The following is a 22,068-nucleotide window of genomic DNA, read 5'->3' as shown; positions in this document are numbered from 1 at the left end:
GTGCTCAAATTGCTTTATTTACTCTAAGTTCACAGTACTCAGGATTAGTTTTGAACTTAAATGGTTTGTTGCAATCGGTTTCCTTAAATGGAATTACCTTAACTTTTTGGGTTTTGCAGTGTGTTTATTTTTGTTTTAATTCCTCAATCTTTAATGATCCACTAATTTCAGGATTTCAGAAGCCCTGAGTGAGAGTAAACTAACAGCAAATGTTCATTTTTGGGTGAACTATCCCTTTAACTGACTACTAACTAACTAATGAGGGACACATTCACGTGATCATATGGCGTTCTGTGTGCCAAAGTTTCACTTCAAGCTTAAAAAAAAAAAAAAGTAGAAACAGTTTAAAGAGAGATGTAACTGCATGATATTAACATTTGCTACATTTACTGTAATGTCACAGAAACCTCTGGAAATGACATCATCAGTAATGGAACACATTCGTAGGTTCTTCAATCTCAAGTTTTCCTTCATTCTAGACTGATTTGTGCAAAAGTTACCGAGGCTTAAGAGTGCTCACGTCTGATAATGGAAATGAACGCAAGATGAAAACGGCCAATTATTAATTATCAATCATGTTTTTCGCACGGAATAGCAAAGAATATGTCCTCAAGTGGCTTTCAGACTCAAACCATAATAGCAATAAAGGTTGAAAAAAGTGTACAAACTAAATACACAGATTCATCCACCAACTAAACAATGAACCCTTTGTTTTTCACGAGGACTTTTTCCTCCAAAAAACACGAAGGTACCACATGGGAACACATTTGTCTGAGTTTGTTTTTTTTTGCACATTTTTTTCACTCTCAGTTCTTCAGTCACTAGGGTAGTCAACATTTAAATCAAAGCACATTTTATCTAAAGAAAATTGTTTTTTTTGTTTTTTTGCACTAAACAACATTCAAATAAAACATGGCACAGGACATTTTTTTCAATATCGTTTTGTTTTTTTCATAGTTCAGTCTTTTGTTTCACATATCAAATTCATCTTACTCTTTTTCTATGTTAAAATGGAAAACTTTGTACGCGTCTTTTCACTCTTTTTGTATAAAAATGCAGTTGTATTTATATATCTATACACATTTATATATATATTTATATCATTTTCATTTGTTGTAGTTCCTGTAAATTGTGCAAATTCAGCAGTAACACAAGTGGCAGGAGACTGGAGTGAGGGAGTTGTTCGATCAACCCGAAGAGCAAAACTATTTAATACGAAATTAAGCGCTGAAATAAAACTCCGATTGTGGGAAGAAAAAAAAAATCACCACAATTTATCCTTCATGGGCTTTTAAGGTCTTCTGGCTCATAATACAAGACATCCTTGGTGAGTAAAAGCACACATACGTGGCTCAACAAACTCCGATATGGAAAAAAAAAAAATTCCCAAAAAAAGTCCTATTGGTTGGACGTGGCATCCGGGGAGACATTCTGGTGAGTGTTGAGTTCAAAGGAAGTGATAAACGAGGATTTCCACCCTGGGCTGAGGGGTCTCCAGTGTACTGCTTCTGTCCTTGCAGTCCGTTAGCTTAGTATGCGTGTGTGTGTATGTGTGTGTGTCTGTGGCTTGGGGGACGGGGTCTGGAGGTCAGGGGGAGACCGCTGAGGTGGGCGGACAGACGGGGAGGGTTTCTCAGCTTGTCAGAGCCATGGTGTCGATAACCTGTTCCAGTTTACTGCGCAGTCTCTGTCGCCGAGATAACTCGTCTTTCTGTAGCGCCGACAGGATCTATAGAGAAGAAAAAGACCTCTGATTAGAGAGTTTTCACAGTTTAGTTGGTTCCTAAAGGAAAATTTCTTTGATTATTTGTACTGCAATTCTCTTTATGGCAAGTAACGCTTCAAATAGACACTTATTGTAGCCTACAACACTATTTTCTTGCACCGTAGTAGTTTCAAGTGCCACAAGATGCTTCCTGTGTTGTCAGTGTTTAAACAAAATTGAGATATCGTTTAGAGGCCGTTTAGAGGTCATTTCTGGTTAATGATGTCAGAATTTACCACTATTTTAAATTAGATGTGTGAACGGTCTTTTCAGGAAAAATTCCGTATTGTCCTCGCCTGTGCGAACAGCCCTTTTTGGAATCAACCGGTAAAGTTTGTTCTGGAAATTTACCGGTATCACTGTGTGAAAGGGGCTAATGACGTTATGTGAGGGTATATTTGTTATTGATTTGTGATTGTAAGCAGAGCGGCCTAGGAACTCATTGCGAGTGTTGAAGCTGGCTTCTGCTGATGAAACTATCTTCAGTAAACTTTATTTATTTGTTTGAATCTCTAATTCCGGCTCTTCTTCATCTGACAAACTGGTCATTCTTTGGATTAAAACTATAAATAATCCCTGCAAAACACATATAACTGAGAAACTGACTTTAGAATTGTTTTTCTGATAAGCATGTGTGTTTACTTAGCATGTTTTTTTTTTAATATCTGCAAATATATTATGGTATTTTTATGTGTCAGTATAAAAAGTATAAAAATACCATAATATATTTGCAGATATTTAAAAAAAAAACATGCTAAATCTGACCTAAAGTAAAATAAAAATACATATAGTTTTATTATTATTAAATCTAAAACTTCAATTAAACACTAAAGTTTAAATTATTATAAAAAAAATCCATCAGTATTCGATGATCCTACAACAACCCCATGCAGAATGAATTTAAATTGACCTGTTCACTATAAAAACAAACCTCTAATGCTAATTTCATGGTGGCTTTAAAGATAGTGTAATTCAAACACACAACCTCTTTTGGCTACCAGTCAGGATCTTTAACCATTGGACTTCATCGCCCACTTTAGGAATGTGTCAGTCTGTTGATGGAAATGCAAATGTGCCGATCACGCTGTCGCAACTTGTTTGCAAAACAGCGTGAGATGCTAACAACCCATCTGTGTGGTTTAACCGAAAAAAAAGAAATGCAAGTGTCTAAAATGTACAAGAAACGTGCAAGAAAAGAATCTCCAACACCCTCAGCGTCAGATAATGGGCCGCTAATTTCCCTCCTGTTTTCACGCAGGTTCAGCGAGGGTGTTCGCGTGGACACGTGCGCATCTGGATAATAAAGACTAATGAACATAAACGGCTGTTTAAAACGCAACCAGCTGCAGTGTATTAATGTCAGACAGAGCCGTTTCCTAGAGCTGCCGTGGAGATGATGTTTGATGAGTTGTGTTAGACTAAACTCTCCCGAAGGTGAGGGAAATGAAAGACGGAAATGAAACGTTTAGAAAGAAAGGGCTGGTTGCTAACTATGGACTCCTTTTTATATCTGCTTAATGGGTGAAGAAACACAGTTGTAAATGTAAGAATAATTATGCGGACCCAGTGTGTCTATTTCTTTTCTTTTCACTAAACACACACACGTACGTACGTTCGCTCATTTCTGTGTGAGGTAGAACTAAATGGTCTCCTTCAGCGGCTCATTATCTCTCCATTTATCCAGGCTGGCTGGAATGAGTCACTGCTTTTGACACATGATCTCGCGTGTGCTGTCAGATGGCGTTACGTGTGAAGGGCTACATGGATAATAATGCGAGTGGCCATGTATTAAAAGTGTTAGATTTCAGTTTTGGACATTTCAACAGCCTATTCAGGCCTGCTTTGGTTGAAATTTCTACTAGTCAGTACTAGTCAGAGATGAAGTCTCTTTTTCCTTGCTCTTTTAAATATAGACCTAGGCAAAATTAGACTATATGCTATTTCTCACAGAAAGTAGTAATATGTGTTAGTTGACTCTACTCTAAACCAAACGTTAAAGTCCCTGACTAAAAATCTGATTTCCCATGACCTGTAATGCATAGAGATTTTAAGTTTTGAAGTAGGGCTGTGCAATTTATCGAAATTAAACCGCAATCGCGATTTGAAACGTTGTTATTAGCTAATAGCATGAGGCTGTGATATGAATAAATATATTATTTAATTTTCCCACCCAGAGCAAATGCATGACTGCCGTCTGTTTGTGACAGTTTTACTAGCCAACTTGAGTGAGCAAACTTTCATTCGCCCAATCAGAAATTTGCAACAAAACTATGTGGAACGCCCACAATAAAAAAAAAAGGGAAAGGAAAGCTCAGACAAGTGGGATGATGGTGTCTGCTGCTTTACAAGCATTACAGTTTTTCTCAGTCGCTTTGGTGCATTTCTCACAACACTAGTGCATTTTTGCACAACATTTAATGATTTTCTCTAAACAATTAGTACAAACTGCAAAACCTAGCTGATAACCTGCAAAAGCGCGTCACATGCTCAAAATGGATAGTTCATTCCTCAAAAGCAAGTATTCATGTCAATCAAAGTGTCAGTGTCATCAAAATGAAAAGTCCTGCCACCATTGTTTATGAACAAGATAGTCAAACGGTTTAGTCATGTTTTCATCATGACAGTTTACATTTTTTCAACGCAAAAAAAGGCTGATTTTGGTGACACTTCCTGAAAATGCTCAAGACAGCACTGTATACTATTTGCACAGCCATTTGAAAACTACAGTAAAGTTAGACATCACTGCATTTAGTGAGGTATCTGAGTACAAGACACTGAATATGTATGTTTCGCATTTTTACTGCATTTGCTCTTTGCAATACTAATTTATTCCCAGCATTGTGCAAAAGAATAAACACACCCTTATTTACAACAAACATAAACTCCCTTTAGGTAGAGCTGTGCACAACTGTACACAATATTGCAGTACATATTGGAACTGAGCCTACAACATACACAGGTCTGTAAATCATTCATCAAATAGTTCAATTTTAAAGACATTTTCAGGAAAATAAAGATTTAAATTTGTTTAAAAAAAAAAAGCTTGACAGATTTTGACAACTAGTTCAACATTTTTGTATGTAATGACTCAAGTAATGAAATGAAGACTATTAGTTTTATATAGAATGACTATTCAGCATTCACAAGTTTGGTTAATTTAGACTGACATGACATAAGCAAATGATAATGTTATAAACAGCAGAGAGTTGTATGAAAGCAATTGATGCATGTCCAAAAGCATTCGCAATTTGTTGAAAAGAATGAGAAACTGCTACTGTGATGTGCACAAATGACTAATTGTTTTGAGAAATGCATTACCTGTTGTGCAAATGTAAATAGTGTAGTGAGAAATGCACCAAAGCGACTGAGAAAAACTGTAATAGACAAATTACTATCAAAGAAAAACAGCACGTCGGTAATATGGGAATATTTTGGTATCAGACACCATTCAAAAACAGGGAATATGTAAGAGCTGTCGCAGAATTGTTGCCAGCACAAGGAAAAACGACAACCAGCACCTAAAAAACAACACAGGTGGCTTTATAAGGAGTGTGATTGAGCATGAGCTGAAGCTTAACTAAAATATTTAACTGCAAATTAAATAGAAATCGTAGTATTTGTCAAAAAAAAAAAATCACAATTAAGGATATTTTCCCCAAATGCTGAAAATATTGCAAATCATTTTAAGAAAAGTCACCAAAAAATCAGTAATTTTAGGCCACATGAAAGAAAAAATCCCACAAAATCCAGGTTTAGCACTGAGCAGAAAAAAAAAAAAAAATTCACAAGAAGGCTAATTGCTTTGACTTTAACTATATACTGTATGCATTAACAAATTCCCTGACTTTCAATGTCTAGAATAAACCTTTTTAAATCTTCATGATATTTCAGGAATTCCCTGACCCGTGGGAACCCTGAAGATATAACGCTGTTTTTCTCTTACCTCGTCTTTGTACTTGGTGATGTAGGAGTAGATCTCGTGGAGGGCGCTCATGCTGTTGAACTGGCTCAGATGGAGTCTGGACTGCTCCGCTAGATAAGCACTCATGTCCTGATCACTGATGGCAGGCATGCGTGCGATGTCTGAGTAATACCTGTAGGAAGGCAAGACAAACAGTTAAGCGTGATGATCTGGGTCTTTGGCGGTTATGAATAGGGATTAACAATGTAAATGATATCTTATTTATAAGATTAGTTTGACCAAAAATTTAAATTGTTATTAATTACTCACCCTCCTGCTACTCCTAACCTCCAAGACCCAAAGAAATAACACAAATTAAGATATTTAGGTTAAATCTAAGAACTCCCTCATCCGCCATGGACAGGAACTTTCAAAGTCCAGAAAAGTAACAAAAAAATCCTTAAAATACTCCATGTGTCGACAAGTTCAACAGTTTCTTCTCCTCAGTGTCAGTATATTGCGCAGGTTTACAAGCAGAATCCGAAATTTTCGTCCGTAATTTTTGCATGTTAAAAATAACTTTGACCTCACAGTATCAATCGAATTGACAGACTACATCCGGAACTTTCGTCCATCATAAAAAAAAAAATTTGAACCAGGTTTGATTTTTTCTGCTTTTCGCATTCGAAAAATGATTTGAGAGGTGATTTGACAGTTCAGAGCCACCGTACAAGTGGAAAGCTAAATACAGTCATGTGAGCTAAAGATAACTTTATGACAAACACAGTGCATATAATAAAGGCAGAATGTGACGGACAGTTGGGAACCCCTATATGCTAGATTCAGTGACTGGCGTGTGTGTGTGTGTGTGTTCATGCATTTGAAATACTGCTCATAGACATTATAATAGAAAGAATGGTCCGCTTTCAGTTGCTTTGAAATGGCTATTAAAATGTCTGTAGGTACTGTTAGTGTCTGTTCAGGATTTGTTTGCGTACGTGAATGTGTGAAGTATCACAAGCAATGTATCAAAATTCCACTGATTTCCTGAAATAAACTTTCATTTTGGCATAATCCTGCGCATAATGAGCTGAACTCTCCTTCCTCTCTATGCAGTAATGAATGAACACATTATGTAGCCCATTCCTCTTTCTTTTTCAACTTTGGATAAGAGAGGACAACAAAGTATCACTGCTTAAACTGACTCTGGAATATTTTGATAGTTTTTTTTTTCATAATGGATTATTTAATACGAATCAGACTCAGTGTGCAAGGTTTGTTTACGTGACAAATTTTTCGGATATGAATACAAAAAAACGTTAGTGTGCAAAGACCTTTACTGTATACCTCCAGATGCCCATGCACAACTACTTCTGTTTAAAACTAGGCACAGGCACAAGAAAACATCATTAACATTATAGCATACACTGTAAAAAGCCCATTGACAGCCACTACACTTTTCTGACAGGGTATTCCAGCGTCATTGAGTGTCAGAATGTTGTGGGACTGCTGTACAGAAGTTATTATTAGGGATTATATATCGTGAATAGATGGCAAATGTGGTCCTGAAAAATCTTCGTTTGAAGGGGTGTATAGCGCTTGTTCTTAGCCCTACGCCTTCAAGCTAAAGAGAATTGGGACACCACTACCCCTTCACGGGCATGCGCAAAATGAGGGGTAGGGGTAAGAGGAAGGGCTAAGGAGAAGAATTGGGATTGGGCCTAAGTAAATCATAATTTTTGTTCAATGTGCATCTAAAAGCTTTCTCATAGCTTGAAAATATTCTGATTTAACCACTGAAGACACATGGAAAGTTTTGATACCTTAATAGACATTGAATGATTCAGAAACATTGCTGTCTACTACACTGTAAAAAATGCTGGGTTCCACATGATCGATTTATGTTGGGATAAGTTACTAATATTAAGTTATCTTATAATTTTTTTGCAAATTTATGAGAATTGAACATAAAACAAATACATTGTTCCAAGAAACGACCAGGAATTGTGTTGTTTCAGCTCATTTTAAATAAGTTGTTTGAACAAACTGCTTTTTTTGTGTGTATGGACTGTAAAAAATGCTGGGTTCTATACACAATTCCTTAATGTTGTGCTAACACAAATCGATTAAGTTAACTTAATCCCTTTTACAAATTTTAGTAGGTTGAACATAAAACCATTAGGTTATATTTAAAATAAAACTCAAACCAAAACTCATATTAATTAAGTAGTTTGAACAAGCAGCAAAAATATTTTTTTTCGAGTGTATGGAGGATGAGGGAGCTCTCAGATTTCACCTACAATAGCTTAAATTGTGTTCTGAAGATGAACTAATGTCTCAGGGGTTGGAATGACATGAGAATGAGTAATCAATTATTTTCATTTTGGGTGAACTAACACTTTAATATCTCCACTTGCTTACCTTTCTACCCAGTTCTTGTAGTTGGGAATATCTTTAGCGTAGAGCAGCTTATTAGAGGGGGAATCTTTGCCGAGCTTGTGTTCGGACGTGGAGCAGGAGTCCATGAAGGTTTGGGCCACGACTGAGAGACACGCATCCGTGATGCTATTCTTGTGGATGTCAAACACAAACTGAGGATTCTTTATCACATTCACCCAGAACCTTAACGGCAAACTGTAAAATATACAAAACACACAGGAATGAGGATGGAAAAAAAACTAGCTGACTTCATGAAATAATAATTATATATGCATCTTAAATGAGACGTTCAAACATTGTCGCTCCTCACCAGTTGCTCTTCCAGGTGTGCCGAACATCTGAATCTGTGATTTGGTGTTTGTCCGCCTGCTCATCCAGGAAGTCAAACATGTATTTGATGGCGAGAGGGAGAGCACTGCCACGATGCGCTGTGCTAAATATCGTCTCAAACAAATCATCAACGAATTTCTGTAGTGTACCCTGTAAAGAAAGAAATAAAAATGCCTTATATATTGTATTTTTCATATGCAATACAGAACAGCCATTTATGTAACCCTCTACTACACGCATTATGATAAATCGGATATGACTATCTTGACTGTTTTTCTTTTCTTAGAATGGCTTAACTTGAAGTGCTGTAAAAAAATGTTGATTTTTTTTTAAGTTACTTTTTTTTAAGTTACTTTACTTACAGGCCCGGATTGGCTAATCGGGAGGACCGGGAGAATTCCCGGTGGGCCGGTCCGTTTTTTGGCCGTGAGGGCCGGTGTCCCTAGTTCCAGAATCGGTTGCTTTCAGCAGTCACACTTTTTAAAAATAATTTAATTATTTACTTGACCACAGCCTTCTTATTCATTATTTTACCGCAGCTCTGCTCTTTTTATCTATTTTCTCGTAGCCTCGCGAGCAGGATGCAGGTTAATGATGATATAACTAGATAAGTCACCATTAAACGTACAGCTGTTGTGGTACAGTGGTTAGTACGTTAGATTATGATGCGGCCAACTTGGGTTCGGTCCTTGTCTGAGTAACAATTTTTTTTTTTTTCATTTTTATTGTTAAGACATAATACTGTAAGGGTTGTTGAACATTTGAAGTTCTAAAAGAGCTGTTTTCTCAAAAGAAAACGTGATAGTGTAATTAGAAACTGAATTGGAAATAACCTTATTTTAATATAGTCAGTGGTGAACTGAGGTGGGCCGGTCTGAGGCTTGAAACTCCAGGGCTGAAAAAGAGTCCCACTCTGGCCCTGTTTACTTAAGTTACTATATGGCAACAATGTCCAACACTTTTCTTATAATTAATCTTTTTTTTTTTTTTTTTTTTTAATGATTTAATTGGTGTTGCAGAATTATAAGCTTTAACACAGAACGTATAAATGACACCTTATACATACTTTCCAACAACTGATCTTCCAACAGCTTTCATTTATTCCATTCTTTTTGCTGAATATTATTGAAAACAAACCTGATATTGTATTATCATGTATACAATATACAGTAAATATAACTAATTTCTTCACTAATATTATAACAAATAAATAACAAGTCTAGTATATCCAGATGCATCTGAATAATGTAGCTACAAGCTAACAATGTTTATATATTATACGCTATACTACTGTATAATATACTACTATACACTATACTAAATCTGTCTTCTCTGCGTCAAAGCTAACTTACCTGAACTGTCTGCATCACTGCTCTTATCAAATGTCCAATCTACATCATTCTCATGTCACTAAAGCCAATCTCATCCTCACTTTCATCTGCAGGAAAGCCAGCTCTGTCCTTTTCTTCTTTCACTTACCATTGAATATGTTGGTGCTCGCTAATACACAGTTCCCTGTATTTATATATAATCAACATTACTGACATTAAAATTAGATTTTATCCATAATTCAAATGCCATTAACACATGACTAATCAACATTATATTACTAGCATTCAAGTTGTTATTGTTACAACTTAAAATATCACAGCTGACCTTGCTGTTTAGCTAGGCTATTGCAATAATATTGTACACTATTCCACTATTGGACAGTGTTGCCATCTGGCAACACATACATTTGATCGATTTACAAAAAACAAATTTGATAAAACCTTTTGAGTGATCAATATGAATACAACTTACTGGAGATGATGTTTCAGTTTTTTTGTGTATCTCACATAATTTGATTTTTTGTTTTTATCGACGTTTACATGTACATTCAGCAATAAACATCAGTCGGTCAGATACCGCGTCACAGAAAAACACTGCATGTCATGTGACTTAACCAAAGCACATCATTGGCTAAACTAAGGTCTTCTCTTTAAGAACGTTGGTCTTAAAGAAACAGTGGCAGGGAAATGAACATGGCAACACCATGCAGTAGAGGGTTAAGTGATAAAATCTGTTTTTTTTTTTTTTTTCAAAAATTAAAATGTATGATAAATGTCTACATTTAATTATACATTTTTCAAAAATCTGAAATAATAAATTCAGATTAAATTGAAAAATAAAATCATCCTGGGAAATAAATAAATATTGAAATGCTTTTTAAACGCCATTAAAGACCTTGTTAATATGTAAATATTAACATACAGTACAATTTTACTCAACAACAATATGGCAACTTATTTAATTTTAATAATTTAATTTACTTAAAACATTTATAATAATAATAATAATAATAATAATAATAAATAGTATAATATATATATATATATATATATATATATATATATATATATATATATATAGCATAAAAATAATTCATAATACTTTTAAAAATACATACAACTTTAAATGTTTTTTTTTTTTTTTTTTTTTTTTACTGGAAATTAAAACCCTTCATCAACAATATTCAAATATTATCATACAGTGGAATAATATTACTCAGAAAATTAATTATGCTCTTTTATTTTTGTGCACTGCATTATGATTGAATGCATTCAGCATAGTTTTTCCTCACCAGCTGACACTGTATTAAATGACAGAAACCTTAACCATACGAAAAGCCTGAAAATGTAGAAATGTCAATTCTCAGCTGTAAACCTCCCCTATTGATCACAATGGCTACTTGCACAAAATCACTACATGCATAAAAAAACGAAAACTTACTAAAGGCTTAAAATCACTAAAGAGCCTCAAGCAGCAGAACTAGAGATGTTGGTTTATTCATCATGTCTGAGAGCGGGAGAACAGCAGTGGCTCTCAGATAATATAGAGTGTGTTGATTAGGATGCTGTTTTGTGTGTGTGTGTGTGTGTGTGTGTGTGTGTGTGTGTGTGTGTGTGTGTGTGTGTGTGTGTGTGTGTGTGTGTGTGTGTGTGACAGACAGACACAGTCCGCAAGGTTTCCCAGCATTCATTCCGCGCTGTCACCACGCACCATGAAGTACTCGATCCACAACAAATTACCTGTCTCCTGCTGTTCTCTTCCGCTCTGGCATTACATTTATCTATCGTTTTTTATTATGTATCAAAATTGACCACCCGAGAGGCTTGTAAACATATTCTGATTTCATTTTTTTCCTCTAGCCTAACAATTAGAAAGCAAAGCAATAAGCTACGGAAGCAAGAAGGATGGAGGAATATGTAGCAGAAATAGTAATATTATATTGTGTCCTGACCGGGTAGGGTTCAGATTTGGTCAGACAACAATGAATGTGAATTTGTGCTCAGAACATATTTTTATGTATTATATGTATGTATTATTTTGGACCAAAAGGTTTATAGATATGTCCTTCATTGGTTGTTGGACTAGGTTGGACTTGAAGGAACACTCATTTTACAAATCAACAATACAGTTAAACATTTAAGTTTTACCACTCATGCAACCTGAGCGAGCACTTTTAGCTTAGCTTAGCATAAATCATTGAATGGGATTAGACCATTAGCATCTTGCTCAGAAAAATTGAAAAAGAATTTAGATTATTTTCCCATTTAAAGGTCGCCACAGCGAATGAACCGCCGACTATTCCAGCATATGTTTGTACGCAGTGGATGCCCTTCCAGCACAACCCAGTACTGGGAAACACCCATACACAGTCATCTAGCACACACTCATACCCTATGGCCGATTTAGTTTTTTTAATACACCTATAGCACATGTCTTTGGACTGTGAGGGAAACCGGAGCACACGGAGGAAACCCACGCCAACACAGGGAGAATAATATTGATTATTTTCTTATTTAAAGGTTGACTCTCATATACTAAGACATAAAAATAAAAGTTGCTAATTTCTAAGTCAATATGGCTAGGAACTATACTTTCATTCTGGCATACTAATTAAGAAACTTTGCTGCTGTAGCATGGCTGGAGCAGGCACAATTATATTATGTAGCACTGGAAAATAGTTAACTATAGTTGACAATGTTAACTATGTTACAATGCTGTTAGTTAATTATGTTACAATGATGCATAATATCAGTGTGCCTTCTGCAGCCATGGTACAGCAGCAAAATTCCTTGATTATTAAGCCGGAATGAAAGTGTAGTTCTTATCCATATCAACCAATACATGATGTAACTACAGAAGAGTCAAGCTTTCAATTAGAAATATGGAAAATTAAAAAGTAAAAATTTTGATAATTGCCATTGTGGATGCTTTAAATTAGAAGCAACATTTGATCAAGTTGCAATTGGTCTAATCAGATACAATGATTTATGCTAAGCTAAGCTAAAAGTGCTCCCGCCAGACGTGGAGATCAGCTAAATGGATTCATGAAATAGTAAGAATCAAATGTTCACCTCTAGGTGACATGTGCAATGAGCAATAAGCAGTTCAAACTGACACTGGTAGCATTTAAACAGTGAACAAAATACATAATCAGCATCTGAGGTGATCATTGTAATAGTAGTTTATGCTGTTGTTCTGCCTGTGAGGTCAGAGAAAATAGTAACAGTTTCTAAATCAGAAATTTCAGGCATCAGGAAGCAAAAACATTGAGCAAGCTGCTAATGGTCTAATCCGTTTCAATGATTTATGCTAAGCTAAGCTAAAAGTGCTCCTGCAAACCAGGAGATTGGCTGAATGGATTCCAATCAATCAGATTCAATTGTTTAACTCAAGGTTACATTTAAAATGAACCTATTTCAGTGTAATTCTGCTGCATTTTCTCATCCTGAAACTGCAAGATGGACAATATGAAGGAGAGAAAAGCTCACCTTGGTGGCCAGCAGTCGTGTCAGGTAGATCTCTGACACCATCTTGCTGCCGCGATCTCCCTCGCGCTGGTCTGCGTGGTCGTGGTTCTTCACGAGGTGCCAGAGTTTGGTTCCGCTCTCTAGATCAGGGGTGATCATGGGCGTCCTGGACCTCAGACTGTCCGGGCTACTGGCTGTCCTCAACATGCTCTCTGTAAACAAAGACAGAGTTGATCGTTCAACAACAGCAAGCTTTTAAACAAGACATGTAGTCAAATTTGTCCATTTGCTAGGGTAGTCCAGCAGGGGTGTAATGATCTATAATAATGGAATGATACAATAATTAACACAAGAACTACCAGAATTCTATAACTGAAATTGGAATAGTAGACATTGACTATTCACATACTGTAAGAATGTACCGAATTGAATTTTTGTCACTACATATCTATATTAAAAGCTTTTATTGAGATATATGTTTATAATTATATTTTAGAAAGTCATTTCTAGGGTCAGATATAATATTTGGACATTTTGTTTTTTGCCATGTCTGCTGAAAAATTTACATGTAATTTCACTTCTTTTTCTTTAACAGCGCATTGTGTTCAGTGTCCTGACTGCCTGTAGACCATTCTCAATCAATCCCCTTCGCGCCATGTCTCCTGTACAGCACAGAATGCGTTCAGTTTGCGTTTCAATCGAACAGTGTGACTTTGTGCTGTAATGTATTGTATGTTTGCATGTTTTCTCTCTACAATGTTGACAAAACATTCTGCACTGTCAAAGACGACTGCAGTGGCACCCAAAAGGCAGAGTAAGATGCTAACCTTCGCACAAAAAGTTGAACGTCTGGACATGCTAAAGGAAGGTAGAAGTTACGTGGCTGTAGGGCACCATTACGGAATAAGTAAATGAATATCAATATTCCTTCCATAATACTGGACTTATTTTTCTATGAAGGCTTGAGAGTGTTTCAACAAAGAGAAAAGTGTGAAATTTGTAATGCCTGTCAGAGAAAAGTGTATAAAGAGTGTAGTGAGGCTTTAGCCTTAAAACAACTATATTAATTGTAAAAAAATAAGCTGACTACTTCATGGATATCGCCTATTGCAGACTTTTGAACGTAACTCCTGCAAATAATGAGGGACCACTATAATCAATAATACTACTAAAATGATTTTAAAACTGAATAAATATACAGTAAATGTACACACATTTACACAAGTAAATAAATAGACTCTGATGGGCTAAAAATCTGCAATAATCTGTGAATTTCTGTCTATACCCCTAGAAATACAATATTTTTTGCAATATAGCCTACGATTGTGTAACAGTTACTAAACCACACGTTAATGCGCATCACGTCATGAGCAAATGTCGTGAAAATATTGTTTTTGAATGTATGTGAAGTAAAGTTTTGTTTTTGTTAGCAAAACATTGCTTGGCAACAAAGGCACGCACATTTAAATGCAATAGGAAAAAAAAATAGTGGATGCTGAAATGTATATGCAGTCAATTTGGCCATTCAAGGTAGAAACACTCAACTCTTTAAAAAAAAAAAAAGAATTAAATGCACATACATTTAGGAAAAGAAACTGAATACTACAGTTTTAAGAGTTTTATTTTTAATGTTTCTGAATTGTAACAGTCAACAACAGTCAAAATGGCTGCCTCTGCAGTTCAAGTGTTGACTTGTGATAGAATGTATCAATGCTAGTCATAAAATATTGACAGCTATATAAACATTTTAAGAGCTACCTTTATTTTGACACTCTCCACATCTTCAAGAAAGTCTATGCAGTTCTACCAAACATGCTTTCATGTTAATTTCTAAATAAATTAATTCAAATATAAAAATAAGGCTTGTCAGTGATAAATATATTTGTTGTGTTAATCTCCATAGTCTATTACTGTCAAAAAGCAGAGCAAGTAAAGCTGTTTCTTTGTCTCTGCTTGAATATTCTTTCTTAATTCAATTTATTTAGGCATATGACCACAATACTGCACTCAATACTAAGACAATTGTTCTAAGATCACCCAAACAAGTTTGCATTTAGTTTAAGAAATCAACAAACTATGTGGTATCATAACCCATAATGACAAATGTGTTATACAAAAAGCAGCGATGTGTGATTCTATGAGTGAACACATCAGTTATTGCAGCTTTAAACCAAAGAGCGGCTCTTCAACTGAAATTTCTCACTGTGAGTATGAAGCCAGGACGAGGCTTTGATTCCCACTCCAACTGTATTATAAATTATACATGTCTTAAATATATATAATTTATCAGTTAGAGCTGAAATTATGGCTACATACCTGCAGTGTATGTGAGTGTCATGACTGATAAAGCCAAAATACGCCTGCGAAGCAAACCAACTTGAACTAATAGGTTTTCTCTGACCAATGAGAGGACATACAGGCTATTATGTTTGCTTCAAAAAGTTGTCTGGTAAATAAGCGAGGCTAAACGAGAAGAAAGTCCAAGATTGTATCAAATTAAGTCTTTGTTTTACATCAAAGCGGGTCTGAAAAGGCCCTCATAAAAATATGATGCTTATTAAATCTCTCATTACAGGTTTTCTGACACAATAATATACATTTAGGGGAAAAAAAACTGAATATTACAGTTTTAGGAGTTTTATTTTTAATGTTTCTGAATTACAGTAAACAACAGTCAAAATGTCTGCCTTTGCAATTGAATTAGAATACAATGTATTGATATTTTAAAGATCTAAGGTAAACTGTCTGCTACCGCTTTCATTATGGCAAAAATTGTCATGTGAAATGGTGTTTAAACTCACTCGAGTAGCATGTAACACTGAATGAAGTACATAATCAGTACCTGAGGTGATCATTGTAATAGTAGTGTATGCTGTTGTTCTGCCGTGGGGTCATGGATAATTGAACATTTCTAAAATAGAAATTTTGAGCATCGCCGTCGTGGTTAATTCTAAAATATTTCAAACTTTTATCATAATAAAGATACCTTGCTGCTTTTATTTTGATTACTTCTATTTTAAGTTAGGCGGTTCATTCCGCTGTGTTGACCCCAGATTAAAGGGACTAAGCCAAAAAGAAAATGATTAAATGAATTAAGTTATAACTTATTATTTGTTGTGATGTCAAAGCTGAATTTTCAGTAGTCATGACTAAGTTTTTAGTATCACATTATTCTTCTCAAATCTACCATTTCATTAAATTGATCAAAAGTAGTATCTTTAAAGTGGAAGTGAAGCGGTCAGTCAAGTTTACATTATTTTGTAAATTGGTTTCCACTTTAATGAACATACAGTATATATTACATTTTGAAGAAAATCTGCTCAGCTGAGGGAACGGAACCAACACCGCAACGTTAGACACAGTGATATGAGATGGTGGCTCCCTAGCTTTAAAATGTATAGTAAAACATGCTTTTTTTTCAAAAGAGTTAATAATCGAGTTTGTAATATATATTTTCTTTGTGGAAATCGATTTACAAAATAATGTAAACTTGACTGACTGCTTCAAGTATTTTATAATGTTAGAAAGAGTCCTGTAAAAAGAAGTTTTCTTTGAAACTACTTGAAGGGTTCAGATGTAAAAATCTCGAAGTGCCATCTGACATTTTCTCCTCAAATGAGCATGTTTCTAAGCCTCTTATATTTATGTTCAGTTATTTCACTCTAAAGGCAATGCAAAGAACCTATGACATAATTAGTGGATTTACTTAAGTTACACACAGGAGTAAAATGACCATTTTAGAAAAAAAAAAATATTAAGACAGCATTTAGACTTTTTTTTGTATCTGACCTCTTTATATACATATAAAGATGTCAATAAAATGTCAACAAAAATATTTGGGTGCGAAATATTTTTATTTGATTTCTTATTTATATATATATATATATATATATATATATATATATATATATATATATATATATATATATATATATATATAATATATATGTTCAGTTGGCCTAGCTGATATACTTGTCTATTACTAGCAGATTGCAGCGTCCCATCACGTGTAGTTAGGACATGTGTTAGAGTGAATGGGCCTATAGTAATTCTACCTTTGTAAGGTGATCATACAGTATTAACATCAGTGTAACGCATGGCCTCCTGAGGCTTATTGCTTTTATTTCATCATTATCTAGATGGTTCGGAAATATTCCCACCCATCTTCATAAATATAATATAGACCCCAAACCTAAACAGCATAAAACAGTCAGATGGGTGGTTGTAAATCAGGTCCGGCGGTCTCTTCTATCTGATGAGCAGTCGGCTGCTTAATACCCAGGAGTTACACATCAAAGATGAGCACAGAGAGGAGCTGAGCTCTGGCTAATGGATGGTTAAGCACAGTAATCTGTCTGAGGATAAGGCATTCTGGGTAAGGATCATTTCCTGTGGATGCCCTAAACTACAATGAATATACTGCATCTGCAGAATCCATCAAAAACTCCCTCAGGTTTATTCTATCCTTAAGTGGCAAGTGGGAGTGAAAGATAGAGTCCTGCGTCTGGAGTCTAGTTAATCAGTCACAGACTGGCAGGCCGGAGCGCTCCAAAGAAACAGCCACTGTAAGCTTAATTCGGCTCCTCGCAGCGGCTTTATATTACACCGCATAAAAAAGTCAAGGCTTAGAAAAACATAATAGTAAAAAAAAAATCAAATAATAAATAAAGGAATAAATAAAGCAGGGAATGAGCATTTTTAAGCTACACGGAGACTGCAAGATAACAGAGATAAACAGTAATGGCTGAAACATGCTCAGCAGAGAAGCTCATGCACCGAAATGTGTCAGAACACAATTTATAATGCAATACAACGGTGTATTGCTTTTGTAATGTTGCCGGAAGGATGGGCATTAACATTAACTGTTTTCTTTGCCAGTTTTCATGTTTTAAGTCTTAAGAGCGAATAAAGTTTAAGGACAAGTTTTATTTCAGACACGTCGCTAACTATAAAACCCATCAGACTCAGTGGCAAACTTAAAACCACATAAGGGCCCGACTACTGTGAAGGCGATTTTCCATTCCAAAACACAGCACACCTCACTTTTTTTGTTGACAAGGAAAAAAATGTGTTGCACTTTTTATATCGCTAGGCAACGATCAGCTGCGTATTGTACGAGTGTTGCTGTTGATATTGTTAAAATTATGTCGTATAATGTTGTAAAAGATGTCATACGACTTCCATTCTGCAAACACGTAGACAAAACATTGTTAAAAACGTCAGGTAAGAGGTGAACGCTATCTTTGTATTTATTTTTTTACAGTTCAGTACAGGGAAGAATACGGCGCTTGACGCTAAAGACTTTCTTTTTTTCATGTTTCTAGCTTGGAAAGGGGTTATTCTTGAGTTAGAATTGTTTTGAGATATTTCTTTCTTTCATTTGGCTTCACTACCATCCCCTTACTCTTGACTTGACCTAATTTTGTTTGAATTTGCTATTTTATTACATTATTTTTATTATTGTCAATGTTTCTCCTTTTTTGTATATATATATATATATATATATATATATATATATATATATATATATATATATATATATATATATATATATATATATATATATATATTCGGGCATTATTCTGGTTTCACTTTTAGTACATTAAATCACTTTTGTTGGCAGTTTTGTTGTTAGTGTCTTTTGCTTGCACCCTCACTTTGTGAAAGTACCACACCTTTCAAATGTTATTCCTTTTAACCTAGACTAACATCAAAGAGGTGGTAACAGTTATATTTATTACTATTGTGATATTCAAGATTTGTAAGTCATACAGCAGTGGATAACTTAAAACAGCAAACCCCAAGACTCTCCTCCATCTTTAAAAGTCTCTGTAGTCATTTAGTCAACGCAAACACTGCTGTCACCTCCATGGTAGCCTCTGCTTTAATTTGATTGGAAAATTAACAAGTGACTGACGTAACATGCTTTTTCCACTCAGATTGTTTTTTTTTTTTTTTCCGTTTTTCCGTGCGAACAGCACGCAACGGAAAAAAAACACGAGGTGCAACAGGCAGTAAAAAAAACGAGGCACTCGCAGCAGTTAGTAAATATGTTCCCCCACAAATAAAATATTAATATATATTCATTCATTCATTTTCATCCGCTTTTCCAGGGCAAGATCGCGGTCGCAGCAATCTTAGGAGAGAACCTCTTAACTTCTCTCTATCAAGACACTTCCTCCACCTCCTCTGGGGGGATCCCGAGGCGTTCACACGCCAGCCCAAGGCCTCCTCTCAGCAAGACATGCCTGGAACACCTTCCTAGGTATGCATCCTCAGCCTGAGCCACCTCAGCTGACTTCTCTCAATGTGGAGGAACAGCCACTCTACTCTGAGCTTCTCCTGGGTGGTAGAGCTCCTCACCCTATCTATAAGGGTGCGCAGTGCCACCCTGTAAAGGAAACTCATTTAGGCCGCTTGTATGCAAGATCTTGTCCTTTCGGTCTTGTCCCAAAGCTCATGACTATAGGTGAGAGTAGGAATGTAGACTGGCTGGTAAATCGAGAGCTTTGCCTGTCGGCTCAGCTCCTTCGTCACCACAACGGACAAGTACATCGACGGCATTACTACTACCACTGCACCAATCTGCCTGTCAATGTAATGTTCCATTCTTCCCTCACTTGAGAACAAAACCCCAATATAAGTGAACTCCTCCACCTGGGGTAAGGACTTTCCTCCAACCTGGAGATGGCAAACCAGCTTTTTCCGGTGGATAATAATATATCCGCTTTTTTTTTTTTAAATCTGCATGTAATATTTGCAAAACTATTTTACAGACATTGACATACATTTCTTTATTTTTCTCTGATATTTGAAACAGAACTCTATTTTCTAACATTATAAATTCCTTGTAAATTAGAGATGCCAATGTTGATCAATTTAATGAAATGTTGGAACTATTTCTGAAGAATCGTGTAATACTAAAGACTCGAGTAACGACTACTAAAAATTCACTAATGACAGGAAAAAAAAACTAATAAAAACTCTTAATAACCTTCTTAGCACATCCTGCTTTCTAGGATACCGACATCACCCTTAAACAAAACCAATCCAGTCGACCACTGACCAAAACCATCTGCCTTGGACACTTGCAGATGTGTTTCATCATTTGGACGAGTACACTTCTAGTTGAATAAACCCCTGGTAGTGCCAACGTGCACGTGTTTGTATCTCATTTCTCAATGTGGCACAAATCACGCATAATATTCGCTCGGTATAATGAAAGATGACACGAATATATAAAAATACCCAGCGAGCAGTCTGAAATAAGACTTCCTCTGTTCTCTCCTGCGGCCCGTGAATGCATCGTTCATTATTAATGGTACGAGTGTCAAACTTCATTACAGAGACCCAGGGAGATGCATATCTGTCCGGTGTTCTTATCGCCGTGCCCATTCTGGAGGCGGCAGAGGAAACATTCCTTGGGGTATTGAAGATATGACTTCCTGGACCGGGGTGTGAAGGGATAGGAAACAATGTTCAAAGGTATTTTCATAAGAATAGAATCACATTTTTAAAAAAAAGAGATCCTGTTATGGCCAGGGCTGGGTCGGTTTAATCATGCGTATTTTGTCAGTAAAGTCGGTTCTAGTAAACCTCCAGCACATGCGTTAAGATGCAGCAGTGTTTACTACATATTAGAGCTTAGATTGGGCACAAAATATTAACCTCCACCCAACACAAGCCCGTGCACCTTGTGCTCGAGCCCGACCCGGTTTGACACATTAACTGTAATCATGAGCCCAAGCCTGATTTAAACGTGACTATTTTTTAATATGTGGGCCATTTTAACAGACGTTCTCAACTACAATTCTGAGGCGTTTAAACTACAGAAATTAGTTTAGATTTATCTTAATCAATACTGCAACAAGGACAAAGCATGTAAACTGCATTGTTTGTTTATTCAGAGTGGATCCGTACAAAAGAGGATACTGAAGGGTGACTATCGGCCTTTCTGCCATGGCAAGCCTGCTTCATGTGTTTGTTAATCGTGGAAGTCTCTGTTTTTTTTTTTTTGCTAAGCCTCTTTCACACCGCATGTTTGTTTTTTTTTCGCTGTCCATGTTAACAGATTGTAGCTTTCATACTGCCAACAGAAGCAGCACATCAGTGCTAGATAGATGCCTGCTTTATATACAAGAGCTGAAGATTTTTGCCCGAACCAGATGGGACGCGACAGGTTCGGGCGGGTTCAGACTTAATTTTGATCATTGTAGATGGCGTTGGGCCGGGCTTGGGCTCGTACAGTAAATGAACAGTCATGTGATGCATTTTAATTAGCGTGAGAAAGTAATAAAAAAAAAAAATTAAATCCAAAATTAAAATCCATCCCTGCAAAAGTGAAACAAATGATAATGGAGTCGTCAAAAAGAGTAAATTTTGACTAGTAAGGCCAGCCATCAGTTCAAAAAGAACGGTCATTCTAGCCTCCAAAGTATTTCGGCGGTCACTCATACACTGCGTATTACGGTAGAGCGCTAAACAGCAGTGTACAGCAAGATGACAAGGAAGATGACGAGGTCACTCACAACATTAAAACTGCTGTCATGGAAAAATGAAATTGATGTTCTTGACAGGTAAAAGATGAACAAACAATCCTACCCAAAACATGCTAAATTAGCTAGAACAGTATGCATCCCGGCCAGTAGCAGCAGCAGTGAAAGGGTGTTTAGTGCTTCCCAGTAAGCGCAGAAATGGATTCAATAATGTTCCTCCACAAAAACCTAATCTTGGTGAGTAAAGGATTTTCAAATTATAACAAAATATAAATTAAACCTTAAAATCATAATCTAGACAAAGTAAGGCTATATAGGCTTATGTTGGCATTATTTTTT

At 35.9% G+C, this 22,068-nt stretch overlaps 1 protein-coding gene across 2 annotated transcripts in view; it reads right to left on the bottom strand.

Moving 5' to 3' along the window:
• Positions 1-940: 940 nt before the first annotated feature.
• The window catches only part of plxna1a (plexin A1a), a 423,762-nt gene continuing 402,634 nt past the window's right edge, over positions 941-22,068 (bottom strand). For both annotated transcript variants that reach the window (XM_087307529.1, XM_087307530.1), the window contains exons 28-32: positions 13,256-13,446; positions 8,416-8,585; positions 8,088-8,300; positions 5,709-5,859; positions 941-1,729 (exon numbers count right to left, since the gene is read on the bottom strand). In XM_087307529.1, the coding sequence (XP_087163655.1) occupies positions 1,634-1,729; positions 5,709-5,859; positions 8,088-8,300; positions 8,416-8,585; positions 13,256-13,446 (821 nt within the window). In that variant the 3' untranslated portion in view covers positions 941-1,633. The remainder of the gene's footprint in view (positions 1,730-5,708; positions 5,860-8,087; positions 8,301-8,415; positions 8,586-13,255; positions 13,447-22,068) is intronic.

This window comes from Danio rerio, chromosome 23, assembly GCF_052040795.2.
Source record: "Danio rerio strain M-AB ecotype USA chromosome 23, GRCz13ab, whole genome shotgun sequence".
Lineage (NCBI taxonomy): Eukaryota > Metazoa > Chordata > Actinopteri > Cypriniformes > Danionidae > Danio > Danio rerio.
Note: the sequence above shows the minus strand (reverse complement) of the source record. Positions and strands in the feature narration are given on the sequence as shown.